Source organism: Ranitomeya variabilis, chromosome 2 (genome assembly GCF_051348905.1).
Source record: "Ranitomeya variabilis isolate aRanVar5 chromosome 2, aRanVar5.hap1, whole genome shotgun sequence".
NCBI lineage: Eukaryota > Metazoa > Chordata > Amphibia > Anura > Dendrobatidae > Ranitomeya > Ranitomeya variabilis.
The window spans coordinates 643,279,903-643,304,686 of NC_135233.1; the positions used below are offsets into that span (position 1 = coordinate 643,279,903).

General features: G+C 42.9%; 1 protein-coding gene across 2 annotated transcripts in view; it reads left to right on the plus strand.

The window, feature by feature from the left end:
• Positions 1-24,784, plus strand: part of RAB4A (RAB4A, member RAS oncogene family) — an 89,208-nt gene that overhangs the window by 12,970 nt on the left and 51,454 nt on the right. For both annotated transcript variants that reach the window (XR_013221749.1, XM_077289124.1), the window contains exons 2-3: positions 486-566; positions 1,328-1,442. Coding sequence is in view for 1 of the 2 variants with exons in the window: in XM_077289124.1 (XP_077145239.1) it covers positions 486-566; positions 1,328-1,442 (196 nt within the window). In the remaining variant the exon portion in view is untranslated. The remainder of the gene's footprint in view (positions 1-485; positions 567-1,327; positions 1,443-24,784) is intronic.

Sequence of the window (24,784 nt, forward strand, 5' to 3'; positions counted from 1 at the left end):
TTGTCTGCCCTGTTGAGGGCAGAGTAAAGTACTGCAGTGCGCAGGTGCCGGAAAGGTCAGAGAGGTCCAGCGCCTGCGCACTGCAGTACTTTGCTCTGCCCTCAACAGGGCAGACAAAGTACGCCTGCTCCGGAGCCGCGGCGCGGAGACCAGAAGAGGACGTCATGGAATGAAGATAGGAGGCGCCGGAGCGGACCTGAGACGCCCATTTGACCACGGACCACAGCGGGACCGCCCAGGTGAGTATAATATAACCTCTTTTTGTCCTCTTTCAGGTAACGTCGGGGGCTTATCTACAGCATTACAGAATGCTGTAGATAAGCCCCTGATAACGGTGAGCTTACCTCACCATCGATTTTGGGGGTGACAGGTTCCCTTTAAACTGGCACGTCTTATTCATTGCCTGTAACAATGATGACCATGGTGTGTCATATGTATCTGTCGACATAGGTCACTTTGTGATTTACTGTCTTACTGCGTTTCAGATTTCTTGTTCAAATTCCTGGTGATTGGGAATGCCGGTACTGGAAAATCCTGCCTGCTGCACCAGTTTATTGAGAAGAAATGTAAGTTAGGAGCCTGGAGTACTGTTACATAGGTTGTGTTCATGTGAGGAACCTACACTTGTTTTTTATCCCTCTGGGTTATATACCGTAGCTAGAATATTCATGTTGATGTAAGATGACTTTTTCTGTTACCTATGTTTTAAAATTGTATTTTTCCATAGGGTTGAGTTCTAAAATGACACAGACCAGTTATACACCCTCTGAGGGCCATTGCCCTGGTCTATGTTGGTAGGTGCAGCTGTGACGTCATGTCTGTAGCGCAAATGACTGTTGAAGCCAATCACTGGGCTTAGTGGCTTGTGCCATCTATGTCAGCAGAACTGTTGAACTCACTAGACCCGGAAAGGTTGAGTAACAGCTCTGTAATTAATTTTATTGGATGGCAACCTACGAAAAAATACAATTTTATAAGTGCCAATTTTAAACTGGTTGGTGCCTGGCAGTTGAAACCAGGCAGTGGTTGCAGGGTTCACGTGCCAACCAGGACAGAGGAGGGAGAGAACGTGGAGAAGCATGACAGTGGGACCAAGAAGCTGCCGAGAATCTTTGGTGACTGTGTGAGGTGGAAAACCTTTGAGCGTTGGCCTAAAAGTCACCACTAAAGATAAAGTAGATGTTCCCTATAAGCAGTATGCCCCCATAAGTAAGATTACTTGTATTAGTATTGTATGAAGAGGATCATGCTGATAATTACTGATCTTTGACAGTAACCTTGTGCTTTCTTGCCATGATCGATGTATTATTTTCTGCTTCCTTTCTAGTTAAAGAAGATTCCAATCACACTATAGGCGTAGAGTTTGGCTCTAAGATAATAAATGTTGGTGGTAAATATGTGAAGCTACAGATCTGGGATACAGCAGGACAAGAAAGATTTCGGTATGAACCCCTCATTACCCCTCCACCTCCCTAAAAGAAAAAAAAACAAAGCTCAGAGTCCGTTTTATAGTGTAGATAAGTGCTGGCATTATTGGGCATTGTTGCTGGCATATCTGCATGCATACTGTTTGATCTGGCATAGTTAGTTGGGCAATTATCTGCTTGATACATTTGCCACTAAAGACTCCATGCCCAGTCTTAAAGGGGTTGTCCGCTCTAAATAAACAAGTCTGCAGTCCCTCTATATGTGTGCAGACTTGTGACTTCTCACATCGCGCACTGCATGTTGTGAATATTCTCCGGTGCCAATGTCGAGAGCTTTGCGACCACAAGTATGTGATATTTGTACTTCCAGACACATTCTGATTCAACTGTTTCCGGACTCGCTTAGTACGCTTGCATTGAGCGAGGACTCGCCCATTTAGTCAGAATAACGCCAACATCGGAGAAACCTGACAATGCGCAGTACACGTGATGTGAGGATTGACAAGTCTGCGGTCACTTAGTGACTGCAGACTTGTAACCGTAGATCAGGCAACCCCTTTAATAGTCAAGTTAGAGAGCACAATTTTGGACTGGCTCTGTAAGGGTGTGTTCACACAGAGTTAGAGATGGACAAATCTGAAGTGGTTCTCATCAGAAAATCGTGCTGTTTTTCAGCCAGGTTTTAAATTTTGATACATAGATATATACATACATTAATTATTGCATTTGTTATGATTGTTATAAAGCATTAATATCCCAAGGTTTTTCTAAGGAAAAAACTGCATTAATAGGAATGTCGCTTTCAAGTAAATTTAAAAGGAAGTGTATCCAAAGAGTAGTTGAATGGTCTTTAATCTTGATTTTGTAGTGTATCTACTCAAAAATCCATGTAAGAAACTCAGTGAATACATACAATGGCAGTTTTTGTGACTTTTTTTTTTTGTCAAAGTTAGCCGTGGACTCAAAATGAAAAAGAAATATATAGGTCAGGCTGGTGTGTTTTTTTTCTCCAGTGTTTCCATTTACTTACCATCCCTTGTGCATTCTGCTGAAAAGAAAAAAACAAAAAACCTCCCAATAGACTTGGCACTGGTGCTTTCAGATGAGGAAAAAAATATGCATGGTGGCCACATGAGAAACCACATGTAGGGTTTTATTATTAAAGTAAGACATCATAGAGTTATATTGTTCTGTATTCCCTGGCATGTTATCATTTTTAATGGTTTTCTCTGAAAATCGATGGGTTAATAGCCTCAGCTTTCTCTTAATCCCTTTCTGCCATCAGACGTACTATTTTGTCCATGTGACCTGGGCCATAATTCCCATGGACGGAATAGTACGCCACATGCGATCAGCCGCGCTCACTGGGGAAGCGTGGCTGATCACGGACGGGTTTCAGCTGATTATCACAGCTGATACCCGGTACTAAGTGCTAGGAGCAGTCACAGACCGCTCCTGGCACTTTAACCCCCGGAACACTGTGATCAGACATGATTGCACTGTTGAGGGGCTGACAACCCCTCTGCCTTTGGATCGGAGACCCCGCGGCATGACGCGGGGTCCCGATCGCTGCCATGGAGACCCGATGACATCACGACGACATCCGGCTCTCCACTGCTGAGACTTCCGGTCATGCGCAGTGATGACCAGGAAGTCTCTCAGGTCAGTGTGCAACTCCGTGCAGCGCTGATGGCTTCTGTAGCATGCAGATCTGCATGCTATAGAAGCAATCAGCCTGCAAAATATGGTTGTTCCATAGTGGGACAAAATGTAAAAATAAGAATGAATTAAAAAAATTTTTTTAAATAATTGTAAAAATAGAATAAATATTGATTTTTTTAATATATCAAGAAATAAATATTTAAATAAAAAAATGTACACAATAAAAAGTACACACATTTAGTATCGCCGCGTCCGTAACGACCCGACCTATAAAACTGTCACACTAGTTAACCCCTTTAGTGAACACCATAAAAAAGGCAAAAAAAAATGCTTTATCATACCGCCAAACAAAAAGTGGAATAACACGCAATCAAAAAGACGGATATAAATAAACATGGTACCGCTGAAAACGTCATCTTGTCCCGCAGAAAACAAGCCACCATACAGCGTCAGCAGCAAAAAAATAGTTATAGCTCTCAAAATAAAGCAATGCAAAAATAATTATTTTTTACATAGAATATATAGTATATATAGTTTTTATAAAATCGCCAAAACATAAAAAATGATATAAATGAGGTATCGCTGTAATCGTACTGACCCGAAGTATAAAGGTGCCTTATAAATTTTACCACACGTGGAACGGTATAAACACCGCCCCCCCACCCACCAAAAGAAATTCATGAATTGCTGTTTTTTGTTCATTCTGCCTCCCAAAAATCTGAATAAAAAGCGATCAAAAAATGTCATGTGCTCAAAAATGGTGCCAATAAAAACATTCATCTCGTCCCGCAAAAAACAAGACCTCACATGACTGGGCTAAAGTATGAAAAAATTATAGCTTACAAAATGTGGTGATGCAAAAACTATTTTTTGCAATAAAAAGCGTCTTTTAGTGTGTGACAGCTGTCAATCATAAAAACCCGCTATAAATAGTAAATCAAACCCCCCTTTGTCACCCCCTTAGTTAGGGAAAAATAATAAACTAAAAAAAATGTATTTATTTCCATTTTCCCGTTAGGGTTAGGGCTAAAGTTAGGATTATGGTTACGGTTGGGGTTAGGGTTGGGATTAGGGTTAGGGGTGTGTTGGGGTTAGGCTTGGCTTTAGAATTGGGGGGTTTCCACTGTTTAGGCACATCAGGGCCTCTCCAAACAAGACATGACACTGCAGACCATTCCATCAAATTCTTCATTCCAAAGCATCACTACTTCCCTTTCGAGTCCCGACGTGCGCCCATACAGTAGTTTTCTCCCACATATGGGATATCAGCGTACTCAGGATAAATTGGACAACTTTTGTGGTCCAATTTCTCCTGTTACCCTTGGGAAAATAAGAAATTGGGGACCAAAAGATCGTTTGTGGAAAAAATATTATTTTTTATTTTCACGCCCGGGCGTTATAAACTTTAGTGAAACACCTGAGGGTTCAAAGTTCTCACCACACATCTAGATAAGTTCCATGGGGGGGTCTAGTTTCCATGGTGTCACTTGTGGGGGTTTCCACTGTTTAGGCACATCAGGGGCTCTCCAAACGCGACATGGCGTCCGATCTCAATTCCAAAATGGTGTTGTAAAAATGAGAAATCGCTGGTCAAGTTTTAACCCTTATAACTCCCTAACAAAAAAAATGTTGGTTTTAAAATTGTGCTGATGTAAAGTAGACACGTGGGAAATGTTACTTATTAGGTATTTTGTGTAACATATCTCTGTGATTTAAAGGCATGAAAATTCAAAGTTTGAAAATTGCGAAATATTCAAAATTTTCGCCAAATTTCCATTTTATTTTTTTTTACAAATAAATGCAAGTCATATCAAAGAAATTTGACCACTATCATGAAGTACCATATGTCATGAGAAAACAGTGTCAGAATTACTGGGATCCGTTGAAGCGTTCCAGAGTTATGAGCTCATAAATTGACAGTGGTCAGAATTGTAAAAATTGGCTCGGTCATTAACATGCAAACCACCCTTGGGGGTAAAGGCGTTAAGGGCCCTGCAAATATGAAGCTGCTGCAAGCAGCAACACGTGTTGGGACTGGTCAGCACAGGCTCCTCTAACCAGCCCTGGTAAATTATCTCATTTGTATATATTACTGATTCATATGTTATCCATTCTGTGATTATTGTATATTGGCCTGGTCATTAAAGGGAACCTGTCACCCCGTTTTTTGAAGATGAGCTAAAAATAGCGTTAAATAGGGGCAGAGCTGGGCGTTACATTAGTGTCTTTGTGTGCCTTTATTACCCACCTATGCTGCCGAAATACCTTTGTAAAGTCGCCGTTTTCTGCTGTCACTCACACTGGTCTGGTCCTATGGGTGTGGTGACAGCGCTGTTTCTCCCCCAGAATCCTGCTCATCATTACATTGGTGGCTTAATGTGTGCGCATGTCCAAAAGGCGAATCCACTGCCCAGGTGATGAAAAACAGCGGGATCTGCGCTATTCAGCCGTTTACCGGTGGGCGCGGCCATCTTTCCTGTGGCCGCGCGTGCGCAGATGGAGCGCTCTGCTGCCCGGGGCTTCAGGAAAATGGCAGCGGGATTCCGCGCGTGCGCAGATGGAGATCGCGGCGGCCATTTTCCTGAAGCCCCGGGCAGCAGAGCGCTCCATCTGCGCACGCGCGGCCACAGGAAAGATGGCCGCGCCCACCGTTAATACGGCTGAATAGCGCAGATCGCGCTGTTTTTCATCACCTGGGCAGTGGATTCGCCTTTTGGACATGCGCACACCACTACGCCACCAACGTAATGATGAGCAGTTTTCTGGGGGAGAAACAGCGCTGTCACCACGCCCATAGGACCAGACCAGCGTGAGTGACAGCAGAAAACGGCGACTTTACAAAGGTATTTCGGCAGCATAGGTGGGTAATAAAGGCACACAAAGACACTAATGTAACACCCAGCTCTGCCCCTATTTAACGCTATTTTTAGCTCATCTTCAAAAAACGGGGTGACAGGTTCCCTTTAACATGCAAACCACCCTTGGGGGTAAAGGGGTTAATTTAGGGAAGTTGCAGACTGTTCAGCAACCATGTTGCACTATGTGATCATAGTGATGCCCTAAGGTTATGTCAAGTAGACATCTTCCTTTCCATTCCATAGTTAGAAGACAGAAGTTGTTGCTGTGAAAGGGTTCTAAGTAAATAAACATTTATTATGGTTGTATGTAATTGTATATGTTTTTGGTACATAATGTGCCATTAAAGAGGTTTTCAAGCTCAGCATAAATTTCTGCAGTAAGTTTATGGGCCTGCAGTTGAATAATCCTTTCAGTGCACAATATGTAGGTGGTTAGGATTCCTCTCCAATTTCAGCTTAGGCAGGCGGCAACGGGCTGACAGCTTCTCACTCACTTGTATTAATAGAACATTATACACTGTAGAGAGAAGACGATGAGAAGCTAGATGGCAAGTGACAGTAAGTATGTACCGTATTTTTCGGACTATAAGACGCACCCAGGTTTTAGAGGTGGAAAATAGGGAAAAAAAATATTTGAAGCAAAAAAATGTGGTAAAATATTTAATAACATAAATAACATACTATTATATGTGGTGTTATTATACAGTCATATGAAAAAGTTTGGGCACCCCTATTAATCTTAAGCTTAATGTTTTATAAAAATTGTTTTTTTTGCAACAGCTATTTCAGTTTCATATATCTAATAACTGTTGGACACAGTAATGTTTCTGCCTTGAAATGAGGTTTATTGTACTAACAGAAAATGTGCAATCTGCATTCAAACAAAATTTGACAGGTGCATAAGTATGGGCACCCTTATCATTTTCTTGTTTTAAATACTCCTACCTACTTTTTACTGACTTACTAAAGCACTTTTTTTGGTTTTGTAACCTCATTGAGCTTTGATCTTCATAGCCAGGTGTATGCAATCATGAGAAAAGCTACTTAAAGTGGCCACTTGCAAGTTGTTCTCCAGTTTGAATCTCCTCTGAGGAGTGGCATCATGGGCTCCTCAAAACAACTGTCAAATGATCTGAAAACAAAGATTATTCAACATAGTTGTTCAGGGGAAGGATACAAAAAGCTGTCTCAGAGGTTTAACCTCTCAATTTCCACTGTGAGGAACATAGTAAGGAAATGGAAGAACACAGGTACAGTTTTTGTTAAGGCCAGAAGTGGCAGGCCAAGAAAAACATCAGAAAGGCAGAAAAGAAGAATGGTGAGATCAGTCAAGGACAATCCTCAGACCACCTCCAGAGAGCTGCAGCATCAACTTGCTGCAGATGGTGTCACTGTGCATTGGTCAACTATACAACGCACTTTGCACAAGGAGAAGCTGTATGGGAGAGTGATGCGAAAGAAGCCGTTTATGCAAGCACGCCACAAACAGTCGGCTGAGGTATGCAAAAGCACATTTGGAGAAGCCAATTTCTTTTTGGAAGAAGGTCCTGTGGACTCATGAAACCAAGATTGAGTTGTTTGGTAATACAAAAAGGCGTTATGCATGGCGGCAAAAAAACACAGTGCGTTGTATAGTTGACCGATGCACAGTGACACCATCTGCAGCAAGTTGATGCTGCAGCTCTCTGGAGATGGTCTGAGGATTGTCCTTGACTGATCTCACCATTCTTCTTCTCTGCCTTTCTGATGTTTTTCTTGGCCTGCCACTTCTGGCCTTAACAAGAACTGTACCTGTGTTCTTCCATTTCCTTACTATGTTTCTCACAGTGGAAATTGACAGGTTAAATCTCTTGGACAGCTTTTTGTATCCTTCCCCTGAACAACTATGTTGAATAATCTTTGTTTTCAGATCATTTGACAGTTGTTCTGAGGAGCCCATGATGCCACCCTTCAGAGGAGATTCAAACAGGAGAACAACTTGCAAGTTGCCACTTTAAGTAGCTTTTCTCATGATTGCATACACCTGGCTATGAAGTTCAAAGCTCAATGAGGTTACAAAACCAAAAAAAGTGCTTTAGTAAGTCAGTAAAAAGTAGGTAGGAGTATTTTAAACAAGAAAATGATAAGGGTGCCCATACTTATGCACCTGTCAAATTTTGTTTGAATGCAGATTGCACATTTTCTGTTAGTACAATAAACCTCATTTCAAGGCAGAAACATTACTGTGACCAACAGTTATTAGATATATGAAACTGAAATAGCTGTTGCAAAAAAAACAATTTTTATAAAACATTAAGCTTAAGATTAATAGGGGTGCCCAAACTTTTTCATATGACTGTATATAACAGTATGTTATTATGTTGAAAGCTACGGGTAGAAGATGGTGCTGCGGGACCAGTGTGGTGTCTGTAAAGTATGATATGAAGACGCTGGAGGGTGAGTATAAGAATGGGGGCACAGGGCTTATATTTAAAGCACCAATCTAGCACTGAAAAATAACACTGGGGTGTTGCTTTAAGATCCCATGGGAGAACTATAACTCCCATCATGTCCTGCAGATCCTATGACATGCTGGGAGTTATACAGTATCAAAAAATCTTTACATATTGTATACATATATAGTACAAAAAAAATCTCAAAGAAAGGAAAAACGACCCTAGTTAAACACGTGGGTCCAGGGCATCAATGCATGTACATAGTGAATTTAATCATGGTAATAAAAAAGGCACTTTAAATCATAATGGTATCAGTGCACCTTATCAGCTGTAATAATTACAGAAAAAATCTTTAAAGCCAATGCACATCAATAATTATGCTAACCCAAATGCACATATTACCACAAGAAATGAAAGTCAGATTTGTCAAAGATGCCTATCATGAAAAAAAGTCCCCGGGGCTGCCATAGTGACAGTGCACACCAAACTGAGACCGTGCCTTTAGTTGCTTTAATGCTTACCCATGATGTGTGTAGAAAGATGCCCTGGAGCCAAGCTCACCCCCTCTGACGCGCTGTGTCTGCAGGACCTGTGATGACATTATGAAGAGGGAGGGCTCTGTGCTGCCATGTAATGCTCCAGCCCGCCCTCTTCATGACCTCACACAGGACCTATACTTGAGCACTCTGTATCAGTAGGCTCGGGCTGTGCTGTTAGGTATGCGGTGATCCCTCTTCTGGCACCATGCTCCTGCCCCCTCTTCCTCCGGGCACATGATCTCCCCAGCCGCTGCAGGATTCCGGCGCTGGGGAAACCATGTGAGTCCGCTGTTTAAGTGAAGGAATATTCATTTGACGCTCCTGCCCACTGCTCGGCGCTGACAGGTGGGCGGTGAAGCGGCTAATGAATATTCCTTCACTTTAAGCATCGGGACAAAGTGGTTTCCCCAGCGCCGGAATACTGCAGTGGGGACATTTTCCTGCCTCCTGGGAGTGCGATCCCAGTGCGCTCTTACTCCGCCGCTGTCCCCTCCCCACATATTTAATTTAGACCATAAGACGCACTCCACACTTTTCTCCCAAATTTGGAGGAAAAAAAGTGCATCTTATTGTCCGAAAAATACGGTAAATTCCATATCTGTGGTCATGTGTTCTCTTACTTTTTTCCGCTGCTCCCCTGATTAATTTATTTTTTTGTCTGTTAAATTTGCCACATGGTTCCAGAGATGTGGACCTTTTAATTTAGTTCAAATTTTTCTGGTCTTTGCAAGGGGGTGTGGCGTGTGGCTCCTGCATTCTCTGGGGGCTGACAAAATAATAATGCAGACACGCCCAAACACCCCCCCCCTTGTGAAGACCATAAAAATAGCACGAAGTAAAAAAAAATAAAAAATTCTCTAGCCGTACGACTGATTTAAAAAAATATAAATACAAAAATTGAAATCTCAGCGGAGCAACAGGAATAATTTGAGCATAAACTGGCTACTTTTGACCTGGCGACACTTCCTCTTTAAAGCAAGAAGACTCATTTAAAGGGAACCTGTGACCCCCAAAATCAAAGGTGAGCTAAGCCCATAGGCATTGGGGGCTTATCTACAGCATTCTGGAATGCTGTAGATAAGCCCCGATGTATCCTGAAAGATGAGAAAAAGAGGTTAGATTATACTCACCCAAGGGCGGTCCTGATGCGGTCTGGTCCGATGGGCGTCATGGTCCTCCCATCTTCTTACGATGACGTCCTCTTCTTGTCTTCACGCTGCGGCTCCGGCGCAGGCGTACTTTACTTTAGTATAATCTAACCTCTTTTTCTCATCTTTCAGGATACATCGGAGGGCTTATCTACAGCATTCCAGAATGCTGAAGATAAGCCCCTGATGCCGGTGGGCTTAGCTCATCTTCGATTTTGGGGGTGACAGGTTCCCTTTAATAAAAAAGCAGGCAAATTTAATTACTTCCATAGAGAAGTGCATTCTCCCTGCATTATGCCCTTACCAACATCAACAGCAGTTACCACATATGTCAGCTCCCTGACTTTGATTCTTTGAACACTGTAAAAAAATAAAAATAAATAATAATAATAAAACCATGCAGAGCTGCATTTTTTCGCTATTTGGCCACAACGTGCAACTTTTTTTTTCCCCCACTTCCCAGTACCTCACATAATAAAATAAAAGGTGTAATTCAAAAGCATATCTCGTCCCACAGAAAACAAGCCCTCGTATATAGCTAAGTTTATGGAAAAATAAAAAAAGTACGGCTCTTGAAAGAGGGAGAAGAAAAGCACAAAAAAGGAATATTGCCTGGTCAAGAAGGGGTTACTTGCTTACTGGAATTGGTCTCCTATATATTAATCTAATATATAAAGCTGAATGTGTGTATGTATGTATGTGTGTATGTCCGGGATTGGCATCTGAACCGTCGCAGCTACAGGCACAAAATTTTGCACAGTCACACGTCTGGACCCAGAGAGCGTCAAAGCTATGTTGTGAGGTGAAATTTTAACCCCGCGCTTTCCAATTCACCAAACAATTTTGCCCCTATCTACATAATGGGGAAAAAATGAAAGGAAAAGTGTTGGAGGCAAATTAACAGCTGCCAGATGTGAACAAGGGGGGACTTAAAGAATGACAGCGATGGCGCCAAAGAGTATATACTGTACAGTTGCTAAGGTGGGGCCCCAACATGGGATAATCACCACACCACCATGGGGATATGAACACACACACAAAATGCGCCACACACTACCACGTGCTCGAACACATATACCACCCTCAGCGCACATTTTACCACACATACACCAACCTCGCCACATAAAAGTAGAAACACAAAAGTCGCCGCTCAAAACTCGCCACGTGCAAAACTCTCCACATGCAAAACTCGCCACACGTGCAAAACTCACCTCATGGAAAACTCGCCACACGCAAAACTTGCGCACGCAGAAAAATTGCCACACGCATAAAAATTGCCACATGCACAAAAGTTGCAACACATGCAAAAGTTGCCTCACACAAAACTTGCAGATACTCAAAAGGCACCACACATAAAACTCGCCACGCGCAAAACTCGCCATGCGCAAAACTTGCTACACACAACTTGCTACACTAACCTGTCACATGCAACTCGACACACAAAAAGTTGCTACACGCATGTCGCCACACACAACTCATCTCACAAAAGTCCCTACATGCATGTCGCCACACGCAACTCAACACACACAACTTGACACATGAAACTCACCCTAAAACACACACAAGTCTGGTATTTTTACCCTTCGCCACGACAGCACCCCACATGAGAGAGAGGGATCCGCCCCATAGGAACAGGAAACCTACAGAATAAAAGGAGGCGGTCCCCTCTCCTCCTCAGTTTAGGTTTCCTGTTTCTTTGGGAATCCGGAGTACCTGCAGCAAGAGGATTCCTGGGCCATGCACCCGCCTGCGTCGGTGTCTGTGGGAACGGCAGGGGCTGCGGTTCCAGAGGCAGCGGCGGGGGAGCCACTGTTTGCAGCCTCCCCCCTCGTCTGATCGGTCGCCATGGTCCGGGTCCGGTGCCGCTGGTCCGCCCGGCTCCATGAGGACGCGCGCGCTCAGCGGCAAGCTTTTTATCCAGCAGCCGCCGCATGGTGAGAAGGAGCGGCGCGTCTAACCCGGAAGTCGCTGGAGCACTTCCGGGTTGGGTCCGGGGAGGCAGGAGATTCGGCGCCACATTTAAAAGTGCAGCGCTAGCGTCGACCGGTGTGTGTAAGTATGGCTTCACCGGCCGATGTAGCGCACTTGCCTGCAACAGAGCGTTCTCCCAGCAAGGAGACAAGCGCCAGGAGCAGCACTAAAAGTGAGGATCGACCTCAGGAAAAGCGATCTGCCACCAAACAGAGGGATCTTTTATCAAAGAATCCGCCTCCAGAACCGGTACCTGTCAGCTTCACTGGGTGAGTTTTTAAAAAAAGTCTCTTCCCATATGCTGATATATGTTCCTCCTGTATCCCCTCTAGACTAAGAAAAGGACACATAAATCCAAGCACAAAGAATGTGCTATGTTTGCAACCCCTCCCGGACTCATATACAAAGAGATTATGCTCAGAATGCATTATACTGACCTTACGGCAGGAGAATGTAATGACTCTGTCTGATGTTAGAGCCATAATCCGTGAAGAAATGCAGGGTTTGGCGCATGCAAGTAGCACCAGAACCCGACAGCCAAGCAGGTCCCAATCTCCAGCAAGCTCGGAGTCAGAATTGATACATAGATCCGCAGAGTAAGATGAAACTCAGCCGAGTTCATCCGAAAATGAAGGGGGACTTTGTCTACCCAATAGCAGCGTTGACAACTTAGTAAAAGCTGTTAGAAGTACGATGGGGTGCCCAGACGAGAAGGGAAAGAAGTCAGCTCAAGACATTATGTTTGCGGGGTTAGGACAAAAAAAGCGTAGATCCTTCCCCGTCATACCCACAATTAAAGAACTAGTTAAAAAGGAGTGGGAAAAAAAGCATACAAGGGGATTCTTGCCATCATCTGCTAAGAGACGCTATCCCTTTAGCAATGAAGAGCTAAATTCTTGGTCAAAAATACCAAAAGTTGATGCCGCAGTAGCCTCAACTTACAAGCAATCGGTCTTACCTGTTGAAGACTCGGGGACTCTAACTGACCCATTAGACCGAAAGGTAGAGGCCTTACTTAAAAGATCATGGGAGGCTAACACGGGGGCATTCAGGCCAGCTATTTCTGGTACCTGCACTGCAAGGTCGCTGCTAGTGTGGACGGAGCAGCTTGAGGAACAAATTAGGATTATATTTCTCGAAGCTCCACCTCTATCGAAAATCCCTCTAATGAAAGAGGCAGTAGCGTTCCTAGCTGATGCCTCTGTGGATTCGCTACGCCTAGCAGCCAGGTCAGCCGGCCTAGTAAACACAGCCCGGCGAGCACTCTGGTTAAAAAACTGGAAAGGGGACGCACAGGCCAAAGCAAAACTTTGTGCGATCCCCTGCCAGGGTGAATTCCTGTTTGGGAAAACACTAGATGAGCTCTTAAATAAAGCAGGAGAGCGGAAGAAGGGCTTCCCTAACCAATATCTTCCCTCTTACAGGAGAGCCTTCAGAAGACGCCCCTTTACCAGGAACAAACCTACTGAGCAAAGGGAGAGCTGGGAAACAAAGGACCCAAAACAAAAAGGTGCTCTGTTTACCGGATCCTATAATCCAAAACGTAGCAAGTACCGCTAACTATGAAGTGGGCGGTAGATTAAAATATTTATTTTCCAAATGGGAGCGAATAACATCTAGCCATTGGATTCTGGACATTATTAAATATGGGATAAAACTAGAGTTTGAGAGAATCCCTTGGGATTCCTTTATAATAACATCTCCAAGGGGACAAGAACAACAAAGAGCTCTAGAATCCGAGATCCTATCTCTTCTATCTAAAAAAGTATTAATAGAGGTTCCCCGAGATCAAGAGGGAAGGGGGTTCTATTCCCCTTTGTTTTTGATCAATAAACCAGATGGTTCATTTAGAACCATCATAAATCTCAAAAGATTAAATTCGTTTTTGCGTAACCATACATTCAAAACGGAATCTATTAGTTCTGCCATCAAACTTTTGTTCCCTAGGTGTGTCATGGCCGGGATAGACCTAAAAGATGCCTACTATCTTCCCATACATACCGAACACCAGCAGTACCTAAGGGTAGCTGTCTTCCTGGAGGGACAGGTTCGTCACTTTCAATATGTAGCAATGCCCTTTGGGCTTTCTATGGCTCCCCGCATCTTCACAAAAGTGATATTAGAAGTGATGGCTCATCTACGCCAATGGGACACTTTGATAATACCCTACCTGGATGATTTTCTGGTAGTAGGAGATTCTATATCTCAATGTAAAATGCGATTGTCTAACACCATCTCATCCCTACAGGAGTTGGGTTGGATCGTCAACTTCGAAAAGTCCAGACTGAACCCAGAGACCACTCAAATATTTCTAGGGATCCAGCTAGACTCCGTAAGTCAAAAAAGCTTCCTCCCGCATTCAAAAAAAGTAACCATTCAGTCAAAGGTGTCAAAGGCAATAAAAAATCCCCACATGACACTAAGAAAGGCTATGTCCTTATTAGGATCATTATCCTCATGTATCCCAGCTGTACCGTGGGCTCAATTCCATACCCGTCAGTTACAGTATGAAGTATTATCAATCCAGGGGAAAAAACAACATCTGGAGAGTAAACTAACTCTTTCCAGGAATGTCATAGAATCCCTATCATGGTGGCTAGATATGGGACACCTTTCAGAGGGTGTACCTTGGATAGTAGACCCGTCTAAAATAATTACTACCGACGCCAGCCCTACGGGGTGGGGTGCACATATGGAGGATAATGTGGTCCAAGACACCTGGAATCAAGCAGAGTTAACATGTTCTTCCAATTGGAAAGAATTAAGAGCGGTGGAAAATGCCTTAAATCATTTTCTTCCACAGATCCAAGGAGCACATGTAAGAGTTTTCTCGGACAATTCCACCACAGTGGCCTATGTAAACCGTCAGGGTGGTACACGGTCAGGAAGTCTGATGACCATAGCAGGAGAGATCTTCCAATTGGTAGAGACTCATCTTGCATCCCTAACAGCCCTACATATCAGAGGGGTAGAAAATACCAGAGCAGACTACCTCAGTCGAAACAGGCTACGCCAGGGAGAATGGACCCTAAACAGAGACATATTCAGAGCAATAACAAGATCATGGGGTATACCTCAAATAGATCTGTTTGCCACAAGAAGCAACAGACAGGTAAAAAGATTTGCAAGGGTAATCCTCATCGCACCCTTTTGGCCAAAGAGACCGTGGTTCTCTTGTCTCCAGAGCATGTGTCTATGCGACCCGTGGATTCTTCCATCAGACAAGGAACTGCTGTTCCAGGGGCCCTTCTTCCACCAACAAGTGAAATGGCTTCACTTGACGGCGTGGAATTTGAGCGGCAGTTACTAAGTTCAAGGGGATTTTCAGAACAACTAGTAAACACCCTGCTACTAAGTAGGAAAAGATCTACCACCCTAATATATAGTAGGGTATGGAAAAAATTCTTAAGCTTTTATACAATACCATTCACTAGACAAGTGCCAGTGACACCTATTCTAGAGTTCCTACAACTAGGCAGAGAATTAGGATTATCAGTAAACACCTTGAGAGTCCAGGTCTCAGCATTAGGAGCCCTATATGGATGTAATATAGCAGCTGATAGATGGGTCTCCAGATTTATTAAGTCTTGTGAATGAAGTAATACGGTCCATATTCCCCATCTACCTCCATGGGATTTGAATTTAGTGCTAGAATCCTTAACTGGCTCCCCGTTTGAACCACTAGATTCCATACCTCTAAATGTTCTAACGTATAAAGTAGCCCTATTGGTAGCCCTAACCTCAGCTAGGAGGGTTAGTGACATCCAGGCCCTATCAGTAGACCCACCTTTCTTGCTAGTATTTCAAGATCGAATAGTCCTAAAACCTGATCCCTCATACCTCCCTAAGGTGGCATCCACCTATCACAGATCTCAGGAAATATTTCTCCCTTCCTTTTTTGATTCTCCTGTTACTCCAGAACAACATAAGTTCCACACCTTAGATGTCAGAAGAGCCATCCTGACTTACATAGTGAGGTCTCAGACATGGAGGCAGAGTAGGGCTCTGTTTATCTCCTTTCAGGGCCGCAAGAAAGGACATGGGGTTACAAGAGCTACCATATCTCGGTGGATCAGAGAAGCAATCTGTTTGGCCTATACTTCAAAGGGCATAAAGGCGCATTCAACACGAGCCATGGCTTCCTCCTGGGCGGAACAGGCGGATGTACCAATTCATTTGATATGTAAGGCCGCAACCTGGTCTACACCTTCTACCTTCTACAACCATTATAGACTTGATCTATCCTCATCTTCTGATCTAACCTTTGGTAGAGCTGTTCTTAGTACAATAATCCGACCCAAATAATGACTCTCTGAAAATCTCTCATGTGGGGTGCTGTCGTGGCGAAGGGTAAAAAGCCGGATTACTTACCGGTAATGCTCTTTTAATGAGTCCACGACAGCACCCATTTACAACCCACCCTGATTATACACAGTTCTTTCTTTAAAGTTCACAAATAATGGTTGTATAGAGTTTAAGAAATTGATGTTGCTGAATAAGAATTAATACTAAAGCTTTTGCGGTTCCCTTTTTATACTCTGTAAACTAAACTGAGGAGGAGAGGGGACCGCCTCCTTTTATTCTGTAGATTTCCTGTTCCTATGGGGCGGATCCCTCTCTCTCATGTGGGGTGCTGTCGTGGACTCATTAAAAGAGCATTACCGGTAAGTAATCCGGCTTATCCTTCAAAAATAAAAATCTGATTAATAAGCAGACAAACTACAAGAGCAACAAATGTACCATATAGGAATCCGGCAGCTGTCAGTCACATGACCAGTCTATTATGTGTATGTGTGAGCTAATATATACTGCCAGGGGGTGGGCTTACTGTTGGCTGGGGATTTATCAGGCTGCCATTTTAGCTTACAAATACTGAGGTAAAAATACTGACCAAATAACGTGTGAACGAGGGCTAATACAGGAGGAGATGACATACAGATATATACTATATACAGGAGGAGATGACACACAGTTATATACTATTTACAGGGGAGATGACACACAGGTATATACTATATACAGGAGGAGATGACACACAGATATATACTATATACAGGAGAGATGACACACCGGTATATACTATATAGAGGAGGAGATGACATACAGGTACATACTACATACAGGAGGAGATGAAATACAGGTATATACTATATACAGGAGGAGATGACACACAGGTATATACTATATACAGGAGCAGATTACCTACAGGTATATAGTATATACAGGAGGAGATGACATACAGGTATATGCTATGTATAGGAGGAGATGACATACAGGTATATACTATATACAGGAGGAGATGACACACAGATATATACTATATATAGGTGAGATGACACACAGGTATATACTATATACAGGAGATTACATACAGGTATATCTAATATATAAAGCTGAATGTGTGTATGTATGTATGTGTGTATGTCCGGGATTGGCATCTGCACCGTCGCAGCTACAGCCACAAAATTTTGCACAGTCACACGTCTGGACCCCGAGAGCGTCATAGGCTATGTTGTGAGGTGAAATTTTAACCCCGCGCGTTCCAATTCACCAAACAATTTTGCCCCTATCTACATAATGGGGAAAAAGTGAAGGGAAAAGTGTTGGAGGAAAATTGACAGCTGCCAGATGTGAACAATGAGGACTTAAGGAATGAGAGCGATGGCGCCAAAGAGTATATACCGTACAGTTGCTAAGGTGGGGCCCCGACATGGGATACTCACCACACACGGGGATATGAACACAAACACAAAATGCGCCACACACTACCACGTGCTTGAACACATATACGACCCTCAGCACACATTTCACCACACACACACCAACCTCGCCACATAAATGTCGAAACACAAAAGTCACCACTCAAAACTCGCAACACGCAAAACTCGCTACATGCAAAACTCGCCATATGCAAAACTAGGCTCACGCAAAACTTGCCACACGTGCAAAACTCACCTCATGGAAAACTCACCTCATGCAAAACTTGCACACACAGAAAAATTGCCACATGTACAAAAGTTGCACCACATGCAAAAGTTGCCTCACACAAAACTTGCACATACTCAAAACGCACCACACATAAAACTCGCCACGCGCAAAACTCGCCATGCACAAATCTTGCTGCACACAACTTGCTACACTAACCTGTCACATGCAACTCGACACACAAAATGTCGCTACACAAAACTCATCTCACAAAAGTCGCTACATGCATGTCGCCACACGCAACTCAACACACACAACTTGACACATGAAACTCGCCCTAAAACACACACAAGTCTGGTATTGTCCTTCAAAAATAAAAACCTGATTAATAAGCAGACAAACTACAAGAGCAACAAATGTACCATATAGGAATCCGGCAGCTGTCAGTCACATGACCTGTCTATTATGTGTATGTGTGAGCTAATATATACTGCCAGGGGGGAGGGCTTCCTGTTGGCTGGGGATTTATCAGGCTGCCAAAAGCAACCAATCACAGCTCAGCTTCTATTTTGCTACAGTTAATTAACCTGAGCTCTGATTGGTTAATATAGGCAACAAAGACATTCTCCGTATAACAAAGCTAATATATGTTGTGAAATTCTTCTATTAGCTTAGTTTTTGCCTTTTAATAATTACATTTCTATCTATTTGTTTTGTGGTTTTTGTGTGCAGAATAAATTTTTGTTAACACATTCTATTTTGCTAACAGCAGTCATTAACCCGGGCGAAGCCGGGTAGTACAGCTAGTTACTAAATAAAACCCTTAGAATTGAGTCCTCAGTAGTTAACTAGTTATCTACTGAGGACTCTCAATTCTAAATATTTTTCTATCCATTGGCTAGCACGGTACCAAGATATACTGTATATCTTTCCTGTAAATAAAACCCATAGCTAAACAAATAATTTTTTTTTTTTTACTCCGTTACATTTTCTTTAATTACTGCTCAATGATCTGATCTGAGCTCACATTGCAAAGGTGAATTTACTAACCATTGTTAACAGGGAGGATCATGGCTAAGATAACTTTCTGTGGGAAATCCCCTGTGAATCGCTGCCCAATGGTAGCTTCCTCGGGAATATAGCATTGTATATTAATCTTTAATACATGGATGTCACATTGATCTTTTTCTTTATGTATGCACAGTTTATTCTAGGCAATATTTATGTGCACAAAGGATATGTTCACACATGCAGTGTTTTATAGTACTAGCAAAATGAATGTGATGTCAAAAATTCAATTCACAAGCTGCATTTTAGTTTTTGCTTGTGTTTTTGAGCTGCTGGGCATTTTTTTTTAAATCTGCAGCTTCAATTCTTTCAGTGTTTTTCACCCATTCTAATGAATGGAAAAAAAGAACAAAAGCAAAAATGTGTGTATTAAAAAAAACACTGTTTTTTTTTCTTCAGAAAAATTAAAAAAAGCGTCAAATGCCTTGTGCATACATTTTTATTTTTTGTACCCATAACCTTTAAATATGAACATATTTTAATAATAAAAAGTGTGTCCTCAGTGTTTGATATCTTTTTAATGCCTAGCTGAATAGGTGATGATTAATTGCAAGCTTTCTTGACTACTTGGGTCTCTCCATTGGACTTGGTTTAACATGACAACTGAAGAGTCACATATTTATACACAGCAGGATATAGAAATAAGGAAATAAAGACAAGTGGTTGCAGCAGAACTACTAATATGGGAAGGGGGAAAACAGTTGTAGCAGTAAATATTGGAAGAATTGTCATTAAACATTTTATTTCCAATTCATCATTTGCATTTTTCAGGGGGTTTTTTTGTTTGTTTTTTTTTTTTATAAAGGAATGTGTCACCAGGTTTTTGCTACCTAAGGCTTCTTTCACACTTCAGTTGTTTGGCGTCAGTCAGCCCCGACATCGTGACGGATCCGTCACAATTGTTGGAAAAACGGTTCCGACAGATCCGTTTTTCTGACGGATCAGTTATACTGATCCGTCACAAAAACGGATCCGTTGCGACCTTTTTTACATCTGTTGTAACCGTTTTTTGACGGATCTGTTTTTTTTAAAAGGGAGGATCTCAATGTGATTGGCTACTGGAAACTACTGGAAAACTATATATACAGTGTATTTACATCACATCTTTGAAAGGTTGTACAGAAAGTGGCAAAGATGGAAGGGGTGCTGGCAAACATAGCGAAGATCTGTGCTGATTTTAGTTTTGAGGCAAATCGGTTGGCAGTCATCGTTCGGGACAAGGAGGAGGAAAGACTGCGCATCCTGCAGCAGCGGCGGAAGGGAAGGCTGTAGATCCATCCCATCACAGCCCAACGCATGACCCGTGGTGTTTATTCCACACTGTACATTGAACTGAGGGAAAACCCTCCGAAGTTCTTCAACTATGTGCGAATGAAAGCCGAAAATTTTGAAATTTTATTGGGCCATGTGGAATACTCTATACGGAGACGAGACACCCAGATGCGCTTCTCCATATCACCAGCAGAGCGTCTCATGGTGACTATTCGGTAAGTTTTTTTTTGTTTTTTTTTTAAATGATTCTCATTCATCAGACTTATAACTGCAATGTTGTTTTTTGAAGTTGTTATTATTGTCTTTTTCTTTTGTTAACAGATTCCTTGTAACTGGAGAGTCGTTTTTATCCCCACATTTCCAGTTCAGGCTTGGGATATCCACCATCTCAGGGATCATCAGAGATACCTGCCGGGCATTGTCGGATTGCTTACAAGCAGAATATATTCCAGAACCATCACAGGAGAGGTGGCTGGAGATTGCACAAAATTTTGAACAGATATGCCAGTTCCCAAATTGTGTCACAGCAGTCGATGGGAAGCATATAAGGATCGTCAAACCTTCTGGCTCTGGATCAGAATTTTACAACTATAAGAAGTACTTCTCAATTGTATTGATGGCCATAGCCGACGCACACTGCAAGTTTATCGCTGTGGATATCGGTGCGTATGGACGCGCAAATGACTCCCAGATTTTTAAAACTTCACCAATGGGGCGTCGTTTGTATGGAGAGACATTTGACTTTCCGCCCCCTAGACCTCTCCCTGGAACCACCGGTCCACCGTTACCATTTGTTTGCGTTGGAGATGATGCCTTTCAGCTTTCCCCACATTTGCTTAAACCCTTTGGAAGTAGTGGACTGACCCAGAGGAAGAAAATTTTTAATTACCGCTTAACCAGAGCACGAAGAGTAGTGGAATGTGCTTTTGGCATCCTAACTGCTAAATGGACAATACTACTAACTGCAATTAAACTGCAGACTGACACTGTTGATGATGTGGTGAAGGCTTGTGTGCTACTTCACAATTTTGTTTTATCCAAAGAACATGTTTCCCTGGAGGATAATGTGTCAGAAAGCACCTTGCGGGATTACCACAACACAACTTTTCGCAGTCCAGTAGCAGTCTCCAGAATGCGGGACAAGTTTGCAGACTACTTCATGTCTCCTCCAGGATCAGTTGACTGGCAGTATGAAATGGTGTAAAAAAAAATTTTAAAATTTTCACACTTGAAAAATACCATTTTTTTGTTTGGTTACAAAACCTTTGTACTTTAATCTTGCAGTATTGTATGTTTTGAACCGGTACCCTTTACATATTTTCTACTGTTACTATTACCATAACCTTGGTGGTTTTAATACAGTTTTTTTTTTAAAAAGAGAAAGACAATAAAATTGTTTTTAAACCACAAAAAGTTTTAGCGGAGGGGCTGACAGGGCGGGCCACGTCGATAGGGGGGGACACGACATCACGGGGAGGAACAGAAGTGGAATGGGTGGTGAAAACATGAGGTTGGGCAGGGAGTTGAGGTACAGATGTGGTTTGTGGGAGGTATGGCGAAGGTGTTGGTGGGATTGGGAACGGTGAAGTTAAAGGGGAAGAATGGAAAGGGGAAGGTAGGAACTGGGAAATACTGAGGGGGGAAGGAAGGTATGGCGAAGGAGTAGAAGGAGGATGGATGGGAGGAGGACGGGAGGATAGACGGCGACTTGAGAGGGGAAAGGTGTTGAAACATGAAGGGTGGGTGGAGGGGCTTGGGACATCGCCTGCACTAGAGCAGTGTGGCAGCCTTGCATCACATGCATCTGCAGGTCAGGACTTAGATTCTCCATGTGCCTGAGGACTGACTGAAAAAAAGTGTCTTGGTGACTGGTTTGCATCTGATTGCATCCTATCCAGATGACTGCTGAGTTCCAATATGCTTTTGTTAAGCATATTGTACTCAGCAGATGTTTGCTCACCCAAAAGCTTGATGGCATTCTGGAAGGCTGCATTCAGATGCAAAAACTCAGGCGCATAGCTCCTTTCCGGACCTCTCTGGCGCTGCCGTCCTGACTCCAAAGGTGATCTAGATGTTGCGGCATTGTCAGAGGGGTGGGGTAAAGGGAACTCTAACTCATCACCTGCGGCTTCAAGTGACGAAGTCCACCCTGCTGCTCCAGCGCTGGTGGTGGTGGATGGGGCCGAGGGATCAAACAAAAGGGAAGGTACAGACACAGAGGGGTCAACGTGGTCCCCGGTGGCGGATTCCTGAGAGATCGCTCCAGAGGGGTGCAACTCTGATGCAGGCTCCCGAGTGCTGCAGACAGTACTGTTAAAGAAGAAAAAAAAAAAAATTAGTATCTTGATATTACAATTGCCCTTGCTGCCAAAAAAAATTGAAGGTTACACATTTTAACAGTTTGACTGAAAACATGTGGTGTTGAATATTTACCTTCTGCTCAGCAGCGTCGACCGGAGGAACGACAGGGCTCTGGCATATTTATACCTGCTCCTGCGTCCTCTAGATCCACTCGGGGCCTGCATCTCCTTGTTAAATTCCCTCCTGAAGCGATCCCTGAGTGACCGCCACCGCACGATAACCCTGTTACCTGGAAAGAGAAAGCAAAAATTGGTTATTAAATCATGCTAACACAAGTTAATGAAGTGTGAATACTTACGCGCTAGATCCTGGGCCCCAGCTTCGAGTTCCTCCCAGTTATCAATAACAGCACTGCACACTTCCTCCCATAGCCGTCGGGTGACGAACTGGTCAGCATGGCGGCGGTCTCCCATGTTCCATAACGGCTCCCGACTTTGGACCGCTTGCATGAGGGTATCCACATCAATGCCCTCCTCTTCCTCATCCTGTTCGGGAGCACGCTGTGAAGCAACAAAAAAAAAGAATAAAAAGGGAAAGATTATACCACATAAATTTTACAGTATGCTAAACACCAAACCAAAAAAGGAACTTACTCTTCGGTGACCGCCGCGATTAGCATTCCGACGACTATGGGAGGGGCTCTGAGGAACTCTACGTCGAGCCCCGGATTGTGAAGACTAATAAAAAAAAAAAAATTAAAAAAAATTGTGCTTGGATGGAGGCATATCTACTGTGTGTGGGCTGTGCTGAATGTTTGTGTTGGGTGTAGTGTGTTTTATGTGAGGATCTGTATCTGCAAAACTTACACGATGCGCTCCCGCTCCTCTCATTTCTCCACCCTGCCCGTCTCCTTCTGGAAGCCCCTCTGCTTCAGCTTCCTGTGTAAACAGAATAAATACATATAGGGTTCAAAAACATATTACCAGAGATGTACCAAAAAAAATTTATGAAGAAAAAAAAAAAAACCTCAGGTGGCTGATGATGTGAGGGGGGGGGGGGGGGGTGTGCTCTCAGAAGAAGACATTATGGTATCCGTTTTCTGCCTGCGTCTGTCTTGGTCCCTAGTCCCTTGGTCCCTAGAATCTGCCAGTATAAAGAGAGTTCTAAGCTACTATACAAAAGGATAGATGCAGCTTTTCGGGACTTTATACTTACATCTGTTTTCAAAGCTTTGGGGGGCCTGCCTGCGTCTGTCTTGGTCACTAGTCACTTGGTACCTAGAATCTGAAAGTATAAAGAGAGTTCTAAGCTACCATATTATGAATTGCTATGCCAAATTACATCCCCCCCCCCCTAAAAAAATTTTTAACCACACCTAAAAAATAAAAAAAATAAAAATGTTAACTTGATATGCTTTGATGTACAAGCTGCAAAACCCTCCACCTCCTGTTTCCCCCCAAAATTCCATGAAAGCAACACCAAAACTACTTCAATCTTGATATGCGCCATGCGCATGTTGGTAAACCTACCCCACCCCCTCCTCCAGGCACAGTTTCAACCTTATAAAAAAATTCCCTCATTCAAAGTTAAAATACCAATACCCAAAAATGAAAATTATGGTTACCCTAGTTACTATTTTCTATAACCAGATAACATTTTGAATACCAAAGGTTTGCATTCTGCATTTATATATATATATAGAACCTCAAACACCTTTATTGAATGGAGACCAGTTATAAATTTATCTTGAAATCATACTACGGACAGTTTTGTGTAATTTTTATTACAATTTTTTTTATTTTTTTTATTTTTTTTTGGTTGGAAAGTAGGAGCTACACTGCTCTTTATTTGAAATAGCAGTACAGTATGTTAATGTATGAAAAATAAAAAAAAAGGCTGAACACATCACACAGCATTTATACACACACACACACACACACACACGCACACACACACACACACACACACACACACACACACACACACACACACACACACACACACACGTCACAGCACAGCCATTAAAAATACCAGCACAGTAAGAAAAATAAAAAACATGCAAGGCGGGCACACACACACACACACGCTGGATGGCAGTACTCACATAGTCTCTGGCAGGGTCTTGATGGCTGCAAGCAGGGTATGTCTTGCTGGCAGGATCTGTCTCTCTTGCTAGCG